The 20,595-nt window shown below is 32.4% G+C and overlaps 1 protein-coding gene across 2 annotated transcripts in view; it reads left to right on the top strand.

The window, feature by feature from the left end:
• LOC126881577 (flap endonuclease GEN) overlaps positions 1-20,595 on the top strand; it is a 43,519-nt gene that overhangs the window by 698 nt on the left and 22,226 nt on the right. Inside the window, exons 1-4 of one of the 2 annotated variants that reach the window (XM_050645921.1) lie at positions 7,706-7,817; positions 7,887-8,059; positions 10,422-10,575; positions 15,402-15,653. In XM_050645921.1, the coding sequence (XP_050501878.1) occupies positions 7,985-8,059; positions 10,422-10,575; positions 15,402-15,653 (481 nt within the window). In that variant the 5' untranslated portion in view covers positions 7,706-7,817; positions 7,887-7,984. Of the gene's footprint in view, positions 1-7,531; positions 7,818-7,886; positions 8,060-10,421; positions 10,576-15,401; positions 15,654-20,595 lie in introns of those variants that run through there. The other variant, XM_050645920.1, reaches the window with a different exon arrangement.

The following is a 20,595-nucleotide window of genomic DNA, read 5'->3' as shown; positions in this document are numbered from 1 at the left end:
ACAAAAATGGTTATATTAGATACTTTTGTTTTTCAGAAATATAACTAAATGTATATTTGTACAACGCTAAATGTCAAATGTGTCACATTCGTTAGTTTGTCTTGTAATTTATTCAACAATTATTCATTTATAATCTGTAAACTGTCGAAAATGCTAAACTGCTGAGAAGAATAAAATGTACGTGTTTACAATTTGTGCAAATTTTGATTCAGTATCGCTTTCAAAAAATTCTTGTGAGGCAGTTTATGATTTCATTTTAATGGATGTTCATTATTTGATTATACAGTTAGTCACTATTATACATTCACTACTTTGAATCATCGGACCGTAACAAATATTTGATTAATACAAAAATCAAAGTAACGAATGTGATTTTTTGGAAAGAAAAAAATCATAAGCAGTTCAAATTTGTTATCAATCTAACAAGGATTAAACATTACATACAAAAAATATAAAAATTTCCCCATTTGTCAATGCGCTGATTTAGGAGTCTCTAAAAAAGAGTTATTTTGCTCTCCTGAAAAGTACCACTTTTCACATTTGATAGTTGGAAATGCAGGGACGAAATGACAGAAGTATTTTATTTTCCTTCCTTTGATTGTTCTTAGTAATTCTTTTTGTTTACTGATGGGCCAAAATACCTCATTGTGTATAATTTTTTGTACCCATGGAATTCTCAGGATCTGTCTGTATATACATCTCAAAGGCATATATTTTTTTGTGTTTCAGAGTTCATTTTCCAACTTTCACAGCTATACAGAAAGACAGAAAAAAGACAATGGTTGTTCAGATTCTGATCTCCAGAGTAAGGTCTGATTTTGTAAAAATGTTTTCATGTTCATAAGTGTTTTTCTTGTTTGATTCGTGATAGGATTTCTTTTTTGGATTACACTGGCTATTGACATTTGCTCCTAAATATTTTATGGAAGTTCATCATCATCAACGGTGCTACAGCCCTATAAAAGAGCCTCAACCTTCACAAGTCTATTACGCCAGTCAGTTCTATCTATTGCCAACTGCTGCCAGTTTGCTGCACCTATTTTTCTACCATACTCATCTACACCATCCTGCAATCTGAGTTTCGACCTACCCGTATTTCTACTTCCCACAAGTTGGACATAAGGATTGTTCTAGGAGGGTTGCTCTGCTGTGATCTTGCTAGATGTCCTGCCCATCTTAGTCTTCCTATTTTTATAAGAGTCTTTGCCACCAAATATATGCTTATATCTGTTGTACCTCCTCCTCCAAACACCATTTTCACAGATGCCACTGAATAATCCTCTCAGGATCTTTTGTTCAAATATATTTTGTGGAAGTTATCTGCTCTTATATTTATTGGTGTCTTTGAAAATAATAGAATTTAAAAAAAAGACTAAGTTGTCAATCTAATAGCACATAAAATAATACCAAAAATATTACTCTACATCCCACCAGATAGAAAACAATGGGAACCCTCTCTGGTTACACCTCCGAGGCTTCTAATATTTGCCAAGCCATAGCGGATGCTGACACTAAAGAAGATGAGAAAATTTTACTGTAAAATTCCCTCATCTTCTTTAGTCTCAACATCCTTTATGGCTTGCAAATTTTAGAAACCTCAGAGGTGTAACCAGAGAAGGTTCCCATTGTTTTCAATCTGGTGGGATGTAGAGTAATATTTTTGGTATTATTTTATGTGCTATTGGATTGAAAACTTAGTCTTTTGCTAGCAGTTGCCGCTAGGGCATCCCTGCCATTTCATTCGTCGTTGCAATCCGTAACTGTACTCTGGGGTTTGTCCTGGTTCGGATAGAGAGAGCAGCATATGTGCCTCCCTAGTGAGCTGAGTGAATATTACTGCTCAGTAGGTCCAGAACTCGCTGGAAAAATTGATTCTTCTTCTAATCCAATGCATTTTTTAAATGGAGTAAACATTACAAATTCTTTTTATTTTTTTCCCACTAATTTGGCTGAAATTAAAAATATTATACAAAGCATTAAAACTCCTATGGCTGCAGGCTGGGATGATATCCCATCTAAAGTTTTATCCCTGATAATGTTCTGAAAATTTTAGCAGAGGCAATTAACACATCTTTTTCAACAGGTCACTTTAGCGATTGTTTAAAATGTGCTAAGGTTATTCCTTTATATAGAGGTGGTGACCACGATTTACCTGCTAATTATCGTCCTATCTCTTTGTTACCATCACTTTCAAAGGTTGTAGAAAAATTGGTCAAAATCCGAATGATGACTTTCTTACAAAAACACGATTTACTTTCTTCCTGCCAATTCGGTTTCCAGTCATTAAAAAGTACATATTATGATGGCATCTTCGAATTTATGGAAAAACTATACTTAGACTTAAATAACGATTATGTTGCTGCTGCAGTTTTCTGTGATCTATCTAAAGCCTTTGACTGTGTCAATCACAAAATACTTCTTAAGAGGAAACAGTAGCGATCAACAGGTAGCCAAAACGCGTTCCAAGATTGCGGCTGTAATTTTGAATATTTTTTTGAGATATTTCGCACACATATTCGTAATATAATAAAGAATGGCGGTACAGAGCCCAATTTGAAAAATATATTAATATATGGAAATCACTCTGTAATTAAATACAATATTAAAAAAACGAGCCTCTACCGCCATTAAGAAGACCAAAAAAATACACTTTCTTCAAATAAACTTTTTTATCCGATGCCTAGATTTTGTGTCATTTTGGAACTACTAAAATTTTTTATTTCATTAGTAGTTCCAAAATGACACAAAATCTAGGCATCGGATAAAAAAGTTTATTTGAAGAAAGTGTATTTTTTTGTTCTTCTTAATGGCGGTACAGGCTCGTTTTTTAATATTTTATTTAATTACAGAGTAATTTCCACACATTAATATATTTTTCAAATTGGGCCCTGTACCGCCATTCTTTATTATATTACGAATACGTGTGCCAAATATCTCGAAAAAATATTCAAAATTACAGCCGCAATCTTGGAACGTGTTTTGGCTACCTGTTGATCGCTACTGTATCACCTTAATAAACTGGAAAGATATGGTTTTAGAGGCACTACTCTAAAGTGGTTCAGTTCATACTTGGAAGACAGATGCCAGTCTGAATCAATCAATGAGCGCTATTCTAGTAATATCTTTATTAATTGTGGCATACCTCAAGGCTCTGTGTTGGGTCCTACCTTTTTCTTGATATATTTTAATGACATAATTAACATCGATATTAATGGCCAGTTTACTATATTTGCAGATGATACCACAATTTTATGGCAAAACAAGGACTCTAAGGTACTGAACAATATTATTAGTAGTGATATGCTAAAAATCTTAGAGTGGTGCAAAGATAATCATTTGACATTTAATTTTTCAAAAACCAAATTAATTTCTTTTAACCTTCCGTTACTCGCGCCAATTGTTTATGATCGAATACTCACGCACGGTGCAGAAGACCGGGTCCAAAAATATTGGTCAGCAATAATAAATTGAAAAAATTTTATTTTGCAAAATTGTGTACAATTATATTATTTAATGAATATATGATTATATAATTTTCTAGATATGCGTTTGTGTCAACATTATATTACTTTAACAAAAAGTAACTTTGTTTATCACCATCTTCATACGTTTCCTCGTCAGTCGATATTCCTCAAATAATTTTAATAATCTTTGTTTCTCCTTCTCGTAATCCATATCTTAGTATAAATAAACAAATATAATATACACATTAAAAATAAGAAAATGATCTTAAATTACCTTACTAAGTAAAACTTACTACTTTTAATTACCTTACTAATTAATAGGTGTTGCCTAATAATAAAAGTACAATATTCTTTTTTACACTGCACGTGGACCTCACATACAGTTGACTGATGACTGAAGAGGTATATGCAGCAGCAATTTAAGATCTCCACTACAATCAGAGTTATAGGAAGTCATTTAGAGGGCCGGTCTCATACACCGTGTGTGAGTAACGGAGGGTTAAGAATGATCTAAACAACATTACTCTGGGTAATGAAGGCATTTGTTCTGACACTGTTAACAAATTTTTAGGTCTCTATATTGACAATAAACGTAAGTTTGAGCAACACACTGTATATTTAAGCAAAAAGATATCATCGGGTTGCTTTGCTGTCAAATCAGTTGCACACCATTTGGATTTCAAGATTGCAAAAAGTGTTTATGTGGCCCTGATTGAATCAAATTTGAGATACGGTATTGCCTTTTGGGATAGTTGTTCTCTTCATCATTTCAGTACAATCTTTATGCTACAACAGAGAGCACTTAGATATTTATGCAAGGTCAAGTTTGGTACATCATGCAGTCCTCTGTTCCGGAAACATGGTATCTTGACACTTCCTTGCATATATATCGTTGAATTAGCGTGCTTCATTTTTATAAAGAGGATATTCGGACAGATTCCCTTTATTACACTCGTCTAACTTACATTATTCCACTTCCAACTCCCTCTTCTACACTAATTAAAAAATCATTTATTTACACTGGAAAGAAAGTATTTAATCACCTACCACTCAATAGGGCTTTTCATTCACAGTCATTTGTTTCGAGCTTCTGTCATGTGTCACATAATATTAATATATCTACATCATATGTTATTGGTATCTACCAATGATACAAACCAAAGATGTATGATGTAGATATATTAATATTATGTGACACATGACAAAAGCTCGAAACAAATGACAATCGATGAAAAGCCCTATATAAGATCCTCAAGCAATATTTTTGTATTCCGAAGAGCATTCAAGAAGTTTGAGGACAGTTGCGCTAATTGATGGCTTTTTTATTATGGAAGTTCTATAGTTAGTATTTTAATGTATCTTGTACTGTGTTTGTACTATACATCGTTTAGTCGAGGAAATGAAACTGAAAAAATGGCAAAACGTCACAATTTTTTCGTCCAGCATCGATTTGTATAAAAATTTGGGATTAGGCTCATTTCACCCTCTAGTTCATTTTCTATGTTGACCCGTTGTACGCTTTTGGTTTTTTAAGGGTGAAAACTACCCCTAATTGTAAAAAATTATAAAATAACATTTTAAACTTTAATATTGTCAACATTTTATTCTTATTAGTTACATAATGACTGTTTTATGCTTTAAGATATAAAATCATAATATGTCAACCCTTGTTGGAGCTATATACATATAAAAAATTGACTTATCCTAAAATAATAATTTCGGCTTGCATCGATTTACATAAAAATCTGAGATTGGGATCATCTCACCCTGTACTTCATATTCTATATCATGTTCAAGGGCGTTGATTATTTTTAGGGGTGTAAACTACCCCTTATTGTCAAACATATACAAACATTGTAAACTTTTATATGGGTAAAATTTGGTTTTGATTGGTTAAATACTGATTGTTTTATGCTAAAGGATATAATATCATATTTCAACCCTTAATAACATTGCAATTTTTATAAGTACTTAGATAATTTAATAGATCTATACAGAAAAAAAAGTAGAATTAAAGAATTACAAAAACATTTATTTACACAAAAATACGAATTTACAAATATGTACAAATACAAATAATTTTTTAGTCATCTTCCAGTATACGAACTAGTTCTGTGGTATAATATGCATTGAAAATGCTCTATAAGCGGACTCTTTGAATTTTTCGAAAAAAAAATTCGTTTTATAAACATAGCTCCTTTATTTTTGGTGATAAAAAGTTTTTTCAAAAATGATTTTGTAGGATTTTTGAGGGGCTATAAGACTATGTAAATTAAATTCCGTAGGATCCTCTAGTTTTTAATTTGAGTGGGTTTAAAGGGCTCGATAAGGGGGTGTTTGCTCGTAAATAGAGGTTTTAAACAGCTATATCTCGCTAACTATTCACTGTAATGAAAATATTATTCCCAAGGAAATTTTAGTTATAAAAAAGGCTACAGTTTAGTAGCCTATCATTTTTTTCGTATTTCTAGTATTTTCGGAGATATTTGGAAGAAAATGGTGAAAAATACGAAATTGCAAAAAATCAATTTTTCTTTAAACTTCAATTTTTCTAAAATTAGGGCCTTTAAATGGGTCAAACTTTTTAGGTGAGGACCAATTTTTAATTAGGAGGGTAGTTAGGGGGTTGTTTTCACTTATTTTTTCATAAAGAAAAGCAGGTACCGACCTTTTTTTGATCATAAGTCACTCAATTTTTATGCTAGAACCTTTTTATTATTTTTTTTTTGAAAGGTCTAATTGTATACTTGAAAAAAGATTATTTAAGTTTCCCTCGAAAAATGCAAAGTTTTCCCGTTATTTGGCTTTGAATATTTCAAATTATACATTTGACGAAAAAAGCTAACCTTTAACATGCCGTATCTCGGTTTGTATTGGTCGGAAAAATATTATAGAAAAAGAATTTGGTTTGTGTTACTAAAAGAAAAGACATACTTTCGATATCTACAGTTTTTTTATTAAATGCATATTTTTCGAGTTATTCTCAAAAAACTCTCTAAAAATGTGGATTTTTTCGTCGAAAATCTGTTACTTTCAACCGCGAATAGCTCGAAAAATATTAGTTTTACGAAAAAAATGTAAAACACATTTTTTTCTTAGAATTACGTTTTACATCGATTTACATGGGTAAAATTTAATAAAAAATTCCCACCCCCGAGATGGGGTGGCAACCACCCCCAAGGTTTTAGCGTACAGCGGCATGATATAGAAAATGGTCCTTGGGCTATTCCCTACTTTCTGTGAAAATTTCAAGTAAATCCATGCTGGACGAAAAAATTGCGAGCCAAAATGATTTATTTCCTAGACTAGTTGTGTTTTATAAATGTAAACTCATTTTTATAAACAATAAATTTTCTCTCTCTCTCTCCTGATGAGAGACTAATAAGTTTTGAAACCGGTACGAGGTGCATGCTGCACTCTCTGATTGAACTAGAATATAATGCGGCTGTAGTTTCGTGTTGCAGCGAAATTGAAAATGGTTATTCATTTTTGAATAAAATTTTAGTTTTGGAAATGTTTAGATGTAAACCAAACATTTCACTAAGATTAACTACGCTATTGATTGTATTTTGTATTTCTTGTGCATTGCTTGTTATTAGGATTGTATCATCAGCGTACCTGATGTTTTCTATGCTGGTTCTGTTAATCTTGATTCCAGTGTGGACCTTATCCAATCCTTCTCTGAATATAAACTCCAAATACAGATTAAATAATAGCAGTGATAAGACCTAAACCTGTCACACTCCTCATAGGATTTATATATCTTTAAGTGTTGTGTGCTATATTTCAAGTGTTGCCATGTGGTGCCAATATAGTTCTGAGATTTGTCTGAATTTGAAAATCTTGTTTATCAATTCCAGTTGTTCTCAGAATTTCGATCATCTTTTGATGGTTAATGCAGTCAAATGCTTTTTGATAATCAATAAAACATGAATATACCTACATCTACATTCATACTTTTTGCTTAGTCATAAAATAATTTCCAATTATAAGGATAGTGCCCCAATATACATATTACAAGTTCAAAATATTTAGAATGAGCTACGACATTTCTATTTTTTCTTTAGAAATCTCTACTTCAGAGCTTGTTACATGCTTCTACTAGATGTAAACCCAGTCTTTATCTTGGAAGGTAGAGCACCAGAATTAAAATATGATACCATAGCTGCAAGAAATGCATTGCAATTTAAAGGAGCAAAGCCCAAAACAGACGGAGTAAAGACTGGTAAAGACAGATCGAGGTTTAATTTTGTTTTGAAAAGATGTGAAGAAATGCTTGGGCTAATGGGAATATCATGTCTGAAAGGTAAAGGGGAAGCTGAAAGTCTTTGTGCATATCTTAATGATGAAGGAGTGAGTACTTACTTTAATGTTCATATAATCCTTAATAAAATTCATGTTAACAGTTTTATTAAATTTCAGTTATCTATTTAGATTATATTAGATTTTCTACCATTGGTCATACTCCCTTACAGCACTTGTACATCATACAGATGACTTTCTGGTGAAGACAGCTACAAATGATAATACATAACAGAAGGAAATATTGGTGTTTGGCAGTGTTGCCATGCCCTTATAATAAACCAGGAAATAGGGTATGTGATATAATATTAATTAATTTATTAAACATTAAATGGTAAAATAACGAGAAAATAGTATTCATGTACATTCATCTCAAAATGTCATAAAATAGTCGAAAAATGACCATAAAGATATGGTCATAAAATTGATATCTGCTGAGCATCTGTGGCAACTGGTGCTTTGAGGGTTCTGACTCTATTGCCAAATCTATCAAATAGGCCTGGATCCCGCGTACCAAAAAAAGTTGATTAATAGCAAGCTCAATTAATAGCAAACGTCATTGAAAACTGGGACCATTCCATAGAAATTAAATGTAGGATAAAGAAAGCAAGATCTGCATTTCAAAAAATGGATAAGTTATTCAAATGTCATGATTTATCATTGCCCATAAAAGTCAGGTTACTGCGATGTTATATCTTTCTTATACTGTTGTACGGAGTTGAGTCGTGGACTCTCACAGACGCCACCTGCAAGAAAATTGAGGCTTTTGAGATGCGGTTTTATTGTCGAATCCTGAAGAGACCACGTTACTAATGAGAGTGTTTTGCTGAGAATGCAAAAATAAAAAGAGCTGTTAACCACAATAAAAGCAACCAAAATCGAATACCTCGGTCACATCATGAGAAACAGCGAAAGATATGGACTACTGCAACTAATCTTGCAAGGAAAAGAAAACGAGGACCAGGAACGCGAAGGATTTCCTGACTGAAGAATCTACGCACATGGTTCAACACAACAACCAAAAGTCTTTTAAGAGCAGCAGTGTGCAAAGTACAGAATGCCATGATGGTTGCCAACATCCGAAACGGATAGGCACTACAAGAAGAAGAGTAGCAAGCTGAAAATTTGTTAATAGCTTAACAGTGTCCAGTCGGACAAGCTTTTATGTACGGGAACACTGGAACAGGGGAAGTTTTAATTATTGTGGAACAGGTTAAAAATTTGGAACGTCAGACTACGAAAACGTCCCATGTATTTTGTCGGACAGAACTTCCAATTGATTTGTTGCCCTTTCATTAAACTCTCATGCAAAAATCAGACTGCTATTTATCACCTGTCATAATTCCTGTCATTTGACATGTTCTGCGTGTCGTGAATTATTAAAATGCCGAGCTGGTGATAAATACCAGTCTGATTTTTGCATGAGAGTTTAATGAAAGGGTAACGAATCAATTGGAAGTTCTTTCTGACAAAATACATGGGACGTTTTCGTAGTCTGACGTTCCAAATTTTTAACCTGTCTCACAATTAATACTTCATCTGTTCCAGTGTTCCCATGCATCAAAGTTTGTCCTACGAGACACCGTTAAGCTATTAACAAATTTTCAGCTTGCTATTAATCAACTTTTTTTGGAACGCAGGATCCAGGCCTAAAAGGACAGTTGCCCAAAAAACTTTATTTGGCGTCATTCAAAAATCGTGAGGCTAGTGGTAACCTTGTGATATACCGTGATATACATATCTAAACACTTATAACTTGTTAAGTAAACTAAGTAGATACAGATCCCGAATTATTGTTTGATTGGTTTCAGGGTTATTTCAAGTACTTATAAATCCCGAATTTTAAGTTATTAGCTGGATTCGGGGTATTTTCAACCTTATATTTAATCACTTTTCTCAAAAAAATAGTGCGCTACATACATGTTTTTATGGTAAAAGGTAAAACTAAGTATGGATCCCGAATGTGATATTATTGACTGGGTTCGGGGTGGTTTCAAAACTATAGGGGTTGATTTGTTCAGGTCGTTGAAAAAATAGAGCGGTAAATATTTAAAATCACATTAAATAATATTAACTAAAATTAATAAAAGGAAATAAAATTAATTAAATTAAAAAAATTTAAATAAAATTAATTAATTTAAATAAAATTAAATAAAATTGATTCAATTAAATAAAAATAAATAATATTAATTAAATTAAACAAAATTAAATGAAAGTAAGTAAAATTAATTAAAATTAAATGAAATGAAATAAAATTATATATCTATAAGAAATCTTCACTTCTTTCGGCACTCCGGAAGTTCCACTTTCTCTTTTTTTGTGCCAATGGCCATTAGTTGTCGCGGCATTAAGCTAAATAAAAAAAAATGTAAAAGACTAAGATTTTAATATTTATAGGTATTTATTGGTTTGTGTTTTATATAAATTAAAAAATAGTAGATCCATAAAATAATATACCTATGTAATAAAAATGTACTTTTTCAAAGCTTTCTCTCTGTATATTTGGAGCATACAACATATACAATATAAGGACATGGCAACACTGCAAAACGCAAATATGTGGTTCTAACTATCTTTCCTCTAAATGTACTCTGTATGATGTTCTAAACCTCTTTTATACAATAATTACAACTAATGTATTTGAACGGTTTTCAGTTGGTTGATGCTTGCATTTCACAAGACTCAGACTGCTTTGCCTATGGTGCAAAAATAGTGTACAGAAACTTCTCCATAGCTTCACAGGGAGCCAATAAGTCTTCAGGGGGAGCTGTAGATATTTATGATATAACAAAGGCAATAGATAACATGAGTAAGCAGATATCTTTATCACATTTTTTCTTTCTATTGGTAGTCCTAAGCATATCATTAAGACTTATGCTTTTATGATAAAATAAATGTTTATCAGTTTTTAAATATAAAGTCGTAAAAGTAAAATCGTAAATATAAAATCATATCATCATGAATAAAAACATTTAATCATGTTGTAATATTTAAGTGTTTTTGATAGGATCTTTCTAAATTGTAAATGCATATAGTCTTATGGTAGGGGAGCCCAAGTGGGGATTTTTGCAGTTACTAGAGCGCGTGAGAAAATCACATGGCCAGAAACCTTGTACCCTGTAAATATACCCCTACCATATCGTGCCTGCCATTTCCAACTATCGAATGTGAAAATTGGTACTTTTCAGGAGAGCCAAATAAATCTGTTAGAGACTCCTAAATAAGTTATATGTTTTGTATGTAATGTTTAATCCTTGTTAGACTGATAACAAATTTGAACTGCTTATCATTTTTTTCTTTCCAAAAAATCACATTCGTTACTTTGCTTTTTGTATTAATCGAAGATTTGTTTCGGTCCGATGTTTCAAAGTAGCGAATGTAAATAGCGAATAACTGTATAATCAAATAATGAAAATCCGTTAAAATGAAATCATAAACTGACTCACAAGAATTTCTTGGAAGCGATACTGAAACATAATTCGCACAAATTGTAAACACGCGCATTTTGTTCTTCTCAGCAGTTTAGCATTTTCGACAGTCTACAGATTTATAATTGAATAACTGTCAACTGTTATAAATTACAACACAAACTAATGAATGTGGCACATTCGACATTTAGCCTTGTACAAATATACCTTTAGTTATATTTGTACAAAACAAAAGTATCGAATATTACCATTTTTGTCAGTTTGCAGTCAACCAAATGGAAAAATGTTCATATTCGATGGTTTATACAGCACATTTCCCGCGCTCCTAATTAAGCTACAATAACGAGAATTTGCCACAAGATGTATCACGTATAATGCGAGGATAAGGTATCGAATCTGAAAAACCCGATTTTTCACATTCGATAGTTGGAAATGGTAGGGACGATATATTGGCTCTAAATACAGGGGAGTTCGTTAAGGGGGTTCGAAAAAAATCTATCCTTAGAAAAACTCGAAATCGTCAGATTAAGATAAGGTAAGTTAAGTACATGCAAAACAGTGTATATTTTAAAAGAATGTGTGTGTACTTTGTACGCACGTAAGAAGTTATACTTCTATTAGGTATATAATTTCAACGAAATAAATATACCTACTTTAAACAGTTTATTTTATTTTATTTAAATATTAAACTAATTTTAATACTTACCACTTTCAAAAAATTTTTATTAAAACAATACCAACAAAAAGGAATATAAATTGTCCGGATTTGAACGCCGGACCTCTCGATCTGTAGTCGAATGCTCTACCAACAACCTACCACGTCTCTGTTTACATTATTAATAATGTCTCGGACATAATTACAATCACGATGACAAATAGATCAAGTGAAGTATGTATATGTATATGTTTTAATAAACTTATTACCTTACTCCCGAGGAAGACAAATCCAAAGACACAAAAGTTATAATAAATACAAGTAATTGGACTTCGTAAGTCCTAGGTTTTCACCCAAAGTAATCGAAAGTAGAACTGGAAGACGATATTTGAATTTTACGTGTAACTTTGCGTGGATTGATATACGAATTTACTAATGTTGAGTCATTCTTACTAAACTTTGACATTTGTCACCTCATTTGTGATTCTACCCGGTATAATGGCAGAGGAGTTACATTGGCGGTCCTACGGACCGATGGAAAGATTGCCCAGGTCAAATATCCCACCTTAGTACCATCCTTGGATTATCAGCTTTTATTTGACACCTCATTTGTCATTCTACCTGGTATAATGACGGAGAAGTTATATTCGCGGTCGTACGGACCGACGGAAAGACAGCCTAGGTCAAATATCTCACCTTTAGTACCATCCTTGGATTATAAGCTTTCATTTGACACCTCATTTATCATTCAAGCTGGTATAACGATGGAGGAGTTATATTCGCGGTCGGAGGGACCGACGTACAGACCGCCTAAGTTAAATATCTCACCTTTAGTACAATCCTAGGATTATCAGCTTTCATTTGACACCTCATTTGTCATTCTACCTGGTATAATGACGGAGAAGTTATATTCGCGGTCGTACGGACCGACGCACAGACCGCCTAGGTCAAATATCTCACCTTTAGTACCATCCTTGGATTATAAGCTTTCATTTGACACCTCATTTGTGATTCTACCTGGTATAATGATGGAGGAGTTATATTCGCGGTCGTACAGACCGACGGACAGACCGCCAAAGTCAAATATCTCACCTTTAGTACCATCCTTGGATTATCAGCTTTCATTTGACACCTCATTTGTCATTCTAGCTGCTATATTGCCGGAGGAGTTGTGGTTACGGACAGACGGACGTGGATAATACAAAGATTTCACATTTTTTCAAAATGGGTGAAAACAATATTTACTAAAAACACTAATACAGTTTGCGGCAAAATAAACAGTACTGAAATGAATATTGAAGTGTTTATGATTATTTATATATCTATAATACATAGTGTGACCAACTAGCCCGAAAAATCCGGGACATGGCCCGAATTACAAAGTGGTGTCCCGGCGTCCCGGACAAGGCTTCCGGGCCACCCGGATTTTCAACGTTTTGGTAAAATTCTATTTTGAAATTTTGAACACGTTATTCTTCTAAGAATTCACATCAAATTGAATTGGTGGGACAAAAAAAAGTGGACAATTCCTAGAGTGTAATACTAATACCACATCCAAAACGCATGCATTTTATATCGTGGTATTATAGTTCTACGAAAACACAAACTCTGAACTTTTTCCCGTTTCAGTATTTTAATTATCGTCTTCTGAAAAGACGATTCAAAAGCATGGTTATTAAATAATGATAACAATGATAAATATATTTTTATATTAATCTAAGGTTCTATTTACATGGAAATCCAACATCAGTTGATTTTCTAATTTTTCCTTTTTTGAGACCGATTTCCGGATTGGAAGTCGAAACGTCAAAAACTAACAAAAATTTAATTATCATTACAGTCCATCCCATCAAAAAAAATTTTGTCAACATAAAAATGTTAAATAATCAATAAAATGATTATATTAAATTCTAATTAAAAAAAAATAGCCCGATTTTCATCGAAAAGTCCCGGATTTTAGGTATTTTTTTCAGCCTTGCCCCGAACTCGACTGAATTGGAGTTGGTCACACTAATAATACATGATATAGTCTTGCAAACATCATTCACGACGACGCGTTCCCGATAAAACAGATGTTAAAGATGCCCTCTAGCCAGTGGCGGATCTACGGGGAGGGAAAATGAGGAAATTTTCACCCTAACAAGGTCCAAAATTAAAGAAAAAAATTGTTCAAACATAAAAATATATTAGCTCACATGAAACCGAAACCACAGAAAGAAAAATTCAACCCAATAAACACGCTAGTTAGGAAAATTAAGGGAACTTAATGCCTATAAGTTATTATTTATGTCTTTTATGTAATCTGAGTTTATCTTTTTTATGTCTTTTGGTTGGTTTTTCATTGGAAGTTCCTCCCTAAAGCAAATTTCCCCTCCCAAGACAAATGTCTAGATCCGCCACTGCCTCTGACACGAAAAAATCTTTAATTCTAGTCCTCAATTCCGAAATGGCAGACGGTGACCCCTTCAGCATTCCCCATATGTACGCATCTAGTGGCGTTAGTTCTGGTGAGTCGCAGCTCCAAAAATGATCGCACAGTATTCGAAGAGACTCCCTGGCAGTGTGACAGGTTATCCCGTCCTGCTGAAACCATTGTTAATTTTAAGCTTAGACCATTTTCTTGACCTTTTCCGTATGGCCGAAAATACTACTCCACTATAAAAATTTTTTCTGCAAAACTGAGAAACATCCTGAAGTATCTAACATTAACATGATATTGACAAACGTTACAACAACGTTCAGAAACAACTCAATACGTTTCGGCACATGACATATACAAGTTTGAGGTATACGAACTTCAGTACTGTTTATTTTGCCGCATACCGTATATTCTTTTCACAGCTTATTTGGGCTGATACATACATAACTTGAAAGATTTAGCAACTAACTCCATACTGTCGGTGTGCGCAGGCGCGTGGAATAATAAAAATGCACTCTTAATCACGCCTAAAGAAGTATAACTTAAAAAATCTGACGATTTCAGCGGGGCGTAAGGAAATGGGTGAGTCACAAAGTTTCAAAAAAGCGAATATTTCGTAAAATGAACGTCAGATCGAAAAACTAAAAAATACGTTTTCAATATTTTTCAAAAATCTATCGAATGATGCCAAACACGACCCCTCACGGAGAGAGGTGGTGGGGGGTAATTTTAAATAGAAACCCGGCATATTTCGCGAAATGAACATCAGATCGAAAAACTGAAAAATACACGTAGGTACTCAATATTTTTGAAAAATCGATCGAATGACACCAAACACCGGTTTACTTTAAAATCTTAAATAGAAGCCCACATTTTTTTATTGCAGATTTGGATTCCTTATTAACATTTATTTTTACAAGACATTTTTTCGGATAATTAAATTAAAAAACGGAAAGTCCCCACTAAAATGGAAAACTTAACTTTTTTTAGTTTTAGGTCCTAATCTTCACAATCCTTGACGCCTTGACGCTTTAGTAACTGCAAATTTAGCATCCTTGTCTCTCCTACTATTGTGTAAAAGGTTTATACTGTCACATAGGATAGCAGTATTTTTTATTATTGTTTTCTTCTAGATTTTGGCAGGAACAAAATAATAGCTATGGCCTTACTGTGTGGAAGTGACTACTCAGGAGGTGTTCAAGGTATCGGCAAGGAGTCTGTTTTGAAGTTGTTTGAAGATATATCGGATAATGAAATTCTAGACAAGCTGCGTGATTGGAGGGCAAATACAGAAGTTTATAAGAAGTATGAAAACAAGCTTAATGATAAGAATCTTTGTACTTCTTGTGGACATTTAGGAAAGGCTCGGCAGCACACACAAAAAGGTAAGTATTGTTGTAATTTTTGATATAACGAATTTCCTAATGCCATTTTAGGTATTATTTTAATATGCATATACAGGGTGTTAGTAAATAAGTGTGACAAGCTTTAAGTAATAATTCTACATGGAAAATAATGACAGTTTGCTTTATAAATGTATGTCTGCAAATCTTTCGTTTCGTAGATAGGGGGTATTGAATTTTTTCTTACAAACTGACAAATTTATTTATTGCTCTACAACTGGTTGAGATGGAAAACTGGTAAATGCAATTTACCAGTTTAAGAGGTAGTTATTGCGCATTTTTTGACATAAAATTAAGAATTTCATTTCATCATTGGCGCATATACAGATAATAGTCTGAATTTTTTTAAAGAGAAAAACAGTACCTAAACTGCCGTCCTTAGGAAAAACGCCGTATCTGCAGAGAGATCGAATTTGAGTAAAATCGGTTTTTGTTTAAATGTCTAGCCGTTGAAAACTATTTAGAATTTTGTTTTGTTTTCTACTTTATATACATAATAAATAACATAGAATTCATATTTATACATAAGATTGGCAAAAAATATTTTATTTACTCTAAAAACTCATGTTACTGCGTTCTTTCTAAGTATACTACATAAAAATTAACTTCTTCCTCCTTAGGAAGAATGCAGTACTGCGTTTGCGCTAAGCTTTTTCTTATTTTATAATACAGTAGGCTCTCTCTATAACGAACACGGTTATTACGAGGTTTCGCTTATAACGAGGTACACTAGATGTCCCATAAAATTCCTATTGAACTGAACATTTCTATAACGAGGAAAAATGAAATCGTAAAATATGTATCTTTATTATTCTTATCTATTTTTAGCTTTTGGCTATAAGTAAATAGCTCAACTACCTACCTGTATACATAAATTCCCAACATCTGTGATGTTCTCCAGGGTAGTACTTAATTAATACTCCGTGGCGTTACAACGCTTCGTGGGTTTTAGCCGACTGGACAACATGCCTCCACTGTTTTCTGTTGAGGCCGACTCCACTGAAGATATCGAGGGTAGTGCTTTAATAAAAATCCACGCCTACCTATAATAAAGTTCTTCCTGTTCTGTTTATTTATTGGCCGATACTGAATATTGTAAAAAAATTTATAATTTATGATGGCGAAGCCTAATTGTCGAAGAAACAATATTTAGCAACTTATATTGCTCCGAATGGCATCACTATATAATAGAAAGTTAATATTTTAGACAACGATATAGGTATGTATGCACAATATAATTGTTGTCTGATATAACGGGATCCGCGTATAACGAGGTAATTAGTCTGCCATTTCAGTTCTCGTTATAGAGGGAGTCTACTGTATAATAAATACAATATAACGATGAAAAAGGAGAATAAAAAACATTTTTTATAAAAGTGTGTCATGAAAATGGATAAAAAAAGTGTTGGAAATAATTTTGGAATTAATAAGTTTGCCGCTAAGGGGCGTTTCTTGAATTTTAAAATTAAAAACATTCCAGAAACGACTAACATTTACGATCAAGTTTATTTTTAATTGATTCACGTTGAAAAATGGCAACAAACTAACCGTATTAAAAATTTTACACATGCTGTAAAAATCTGTCAAATGCTTAGGCAGAACGCCGCATCTAGTGCCTGCTTAGGATAAACGCGGCAAGTGATCTTTAAATACGGCGTTTTTTCTAAGTATTTTTCAGATGACGCATTTATTCTAAGTATCCATGAACATTTTTGCAGATACGGCATAAAATGCGTTGCGTTTAATGTATTTTGGCTTAACTTACGTCATTTTTAGTAAGCAAATAAGATAGATATGCACATTTGGGTTAGAAAAATATATAAATCTAATTTTTTCAGATTTTTGCAGATACGGCGTTTTCGCTAAGCACGGCAGTAAACCACTAATATATTTCAAATTAAAAATCATTTTTGAATTCCTCGTTCGATTTGTGGCAAAAATCTATATTGGCTTTTTTCATGTGAGGCGCGGTTTTTACACAAAAAAAAATAAAACAGCTTAAGACACATTTTTCATTTCTTTAATATACAGAGAGATTCAAAATTATGGAATAAATTTATTTGTTCGAAAATGGACCACTTTGGAGAAATATCCCGAAGCAGGTAGATTTTTATTTTCAAATTATGATTTTTTGACGTGTATGCTATCGTAGTGAAGTCAACCATTTGGGCGTGATGACGTAATCGATGTTTTTTTTTAATGGCAATAGGGGTCATGTGGTATCTCATTTGAAAGGTTATTCAATTCTCTATTCAGTAATATAAACATTAACATCATTATTTATAGAGGGTGGCCAAAAAAATATTTTTTGAATTTAAATAATTGACGCAAAAAGAAGAATTTATGTAATTTATTTAACTCAAAATACATTTTACTGCTGTCAGAAAATATGAAAAAAATATTTAATAAATAAACATTTGGCTATCCTGTATAAATGTTTATATTACTGAATGGACAATTGAATATCCTTTCAAATGAGCTACCACACGACCCCTATTCCCATTTAAAAAAATCATCGATTACGTCAACACACCCAAATGAATGACGTCACTATTATGGCATAATATATATTATGTAAAAAAGTCACATTTTAAAAATAAAAATCCACCTATGCTCGAAAATAAAAAAGAGTTTATTCCATAATTTTGAACCTTTCTATATTGTCTAGTAGCCATGTTAACATTTATCATTTATTTTATCTAGCAACTGTCACCAATTATTTAATGTTAAATATAAATGTCAAATTAGCGTTTCTTCATTATTAAGATTTTAATTTTGTTATAACATTATTGTTAATGATTAATTAATTTTTCTTTTAGCGAAAAGAATGGAAAATTTTACAAATTCGGATTTATCAGACATGCATTTTGTCTGTGGTCGAAGTAATGGAAATGGTCGACAAGTGAGTGGTCCAGAACGTAGGGTACACCATCACACAATATTTGCTCGTTTTCACCAACGTTTGCCCCAAAATGGTACATTTAAAGTCTGTTTTAGACTATACCTTTTTTTGTTAACAGAAAATGGTATATATCAAAAATATACATGAAATTATTGTATAATATATTAATACAAGAAGTTTTGTGTATTACATTGTCACATTTTCATATTAGAATATGTTATGTGATTCTGCGCATTACATGCTAAAAAGTAATTTTTTATATTTTTTATGGTGGTTCATGTACTGTTAACCTTGATGTTCTTCTTCTTCCTTTTCTTTTAATAGTGCCTTAACCTCATTTTTCTCAACATTTAACCTTGCTAGTTTTTTCTTTTATATTTTATATTACACAGATATATTAAAAGATCGATAAGAAAACTCTATTATTATCTGCTGCTTCCATTGCAACATTTCTCAAAAGAATAGGTAACCTTGAAAAAACCAATGTGACGAAAATAACCTAACTGCGCACACGGTTATTAGACTTTATTACGGTTGTCTTGTCCGACGGTGGTGGGGAGACTTATATTTTTGACTTTACGTCACAAGAGTTTACATTCCCATATTTTTAAATAAATTTGGATCATTGAATGTGTGTTATTGTGTATATATGTGTATTATTTGTGTTATTATGAAATAATAAGACAAATAGTACACATTTTATCTTATACCGGGTGGCGAATCGTAAAAAGGGCCATAGGAAACTCAATGTAAAGTTCTGAATTGTTGAATTCCTGTTTCCCTAATTATTCTACATCAAAAGTCATGAGAGAATACTTGTAGAGAATTAAAATCTGTATTAAAATCAAAAGTTAAAATTGTTCTACGATTTAAATGCATTCCAAAATTTCGAAAAATATGATACATTTGCCACAATAGGTATGCGTGTAAAAGTAAGGCCACACGTTACTATTTAACTGACGGTGCTCACACTATTGTCTGAATAAAAAAATCTTTATTATTAATCCTTTCTCCGCAACTGAGGGTATCTTATCAACTGTATTGTTTTTAAACAATAGATGATAAAATAAAAATATTGACAGTTCAAAAATGTGAACATTATTGCATTGTGTGTGGCCTAAGTTTGGGCTAAAAACTAAAATGTATTACATCTTTACAAAATTTTGGAATATGTTTAAGTACGTAGACCAATTTTAACAGTTATTTCCAATACAGATTTCAATCGTCTTCAAATAGTTTCTAATGTCTTTTGATGTAAAATAATTATTAGGGAACCTGGAATTCAACAGTTCAGAATTTTACATTGAGTTAATGCAAAACTTTGACGCATGTCAAAATTCTCAATGTGTTTTAATTGTATTCATTTTTTTTTCGAATCCTGAGAAAACTAATAAATATTTTTGAAAAATTTAAACTCAGAATGAAAGACTACATTATTACCGAGGGCTGAAAGTCCCTGAAAACTTCTATAATGTTTATTTTAATAAGTTACAGGGCTGAAAATAAAAGAGAAGTGTTATATTTAGTTTCAAATATTTCATTCAATATAATCTGCTTGTTTATTCTAAGGGGCTTTCCGCCCTCGGTAATAATGTAATCTTGCATCCTGCGTTTAAATTTTTCTAAAATACTTGGTTTTCTCAGGATTCGAAAAAAGTCATATTACGATTCAAATGACAGTAAACTCTCGTGACGTAATCTCACCTTTAATGTTGATTGGTTAGTCGATTTAGGCAACCGTAGTAATGCCTAAGAACCGTGAACTGCGCATGCCTGCGTACTAATAAAAGGTATCAAATAGGACATGTTCTAATTTGTATAACATTTTCTGTTAACAGATTTCGTTTCCTGTTTTACATTGTGACAAAATTTAGTATACCATTTTCTTATATCATTCTATGTTATAGTCTAAAACAGGCTTAAGAAACAAACGGCTGACTGCGACCGCCTTTTAGGAAGTATGAAGTGTGCAACTAGAATAAGTAGTTCTCAAATTGCGGTGTCACCTGAAATTGCGGTGTC

This window comes from Diabrotica virgifera, chromosome 3 (assembly GCF_917563875.1).
Source record: "Diabrotica virgifera virgifera chromosome 3, PGI_DIABVI_V3a".
Taxonomy (NCBI): domain Eukaryota; kingdom Metazoa; phylum Arthropoda; class Insecta; order Coleoptera; family Chrysomelidae; genus Diabrotica; species Diabrotica virgifera.
Note: the sequence above shows the minus strand (reverse complement) of the source record. Positions and strands in the feature narration are given on the sequence as shown.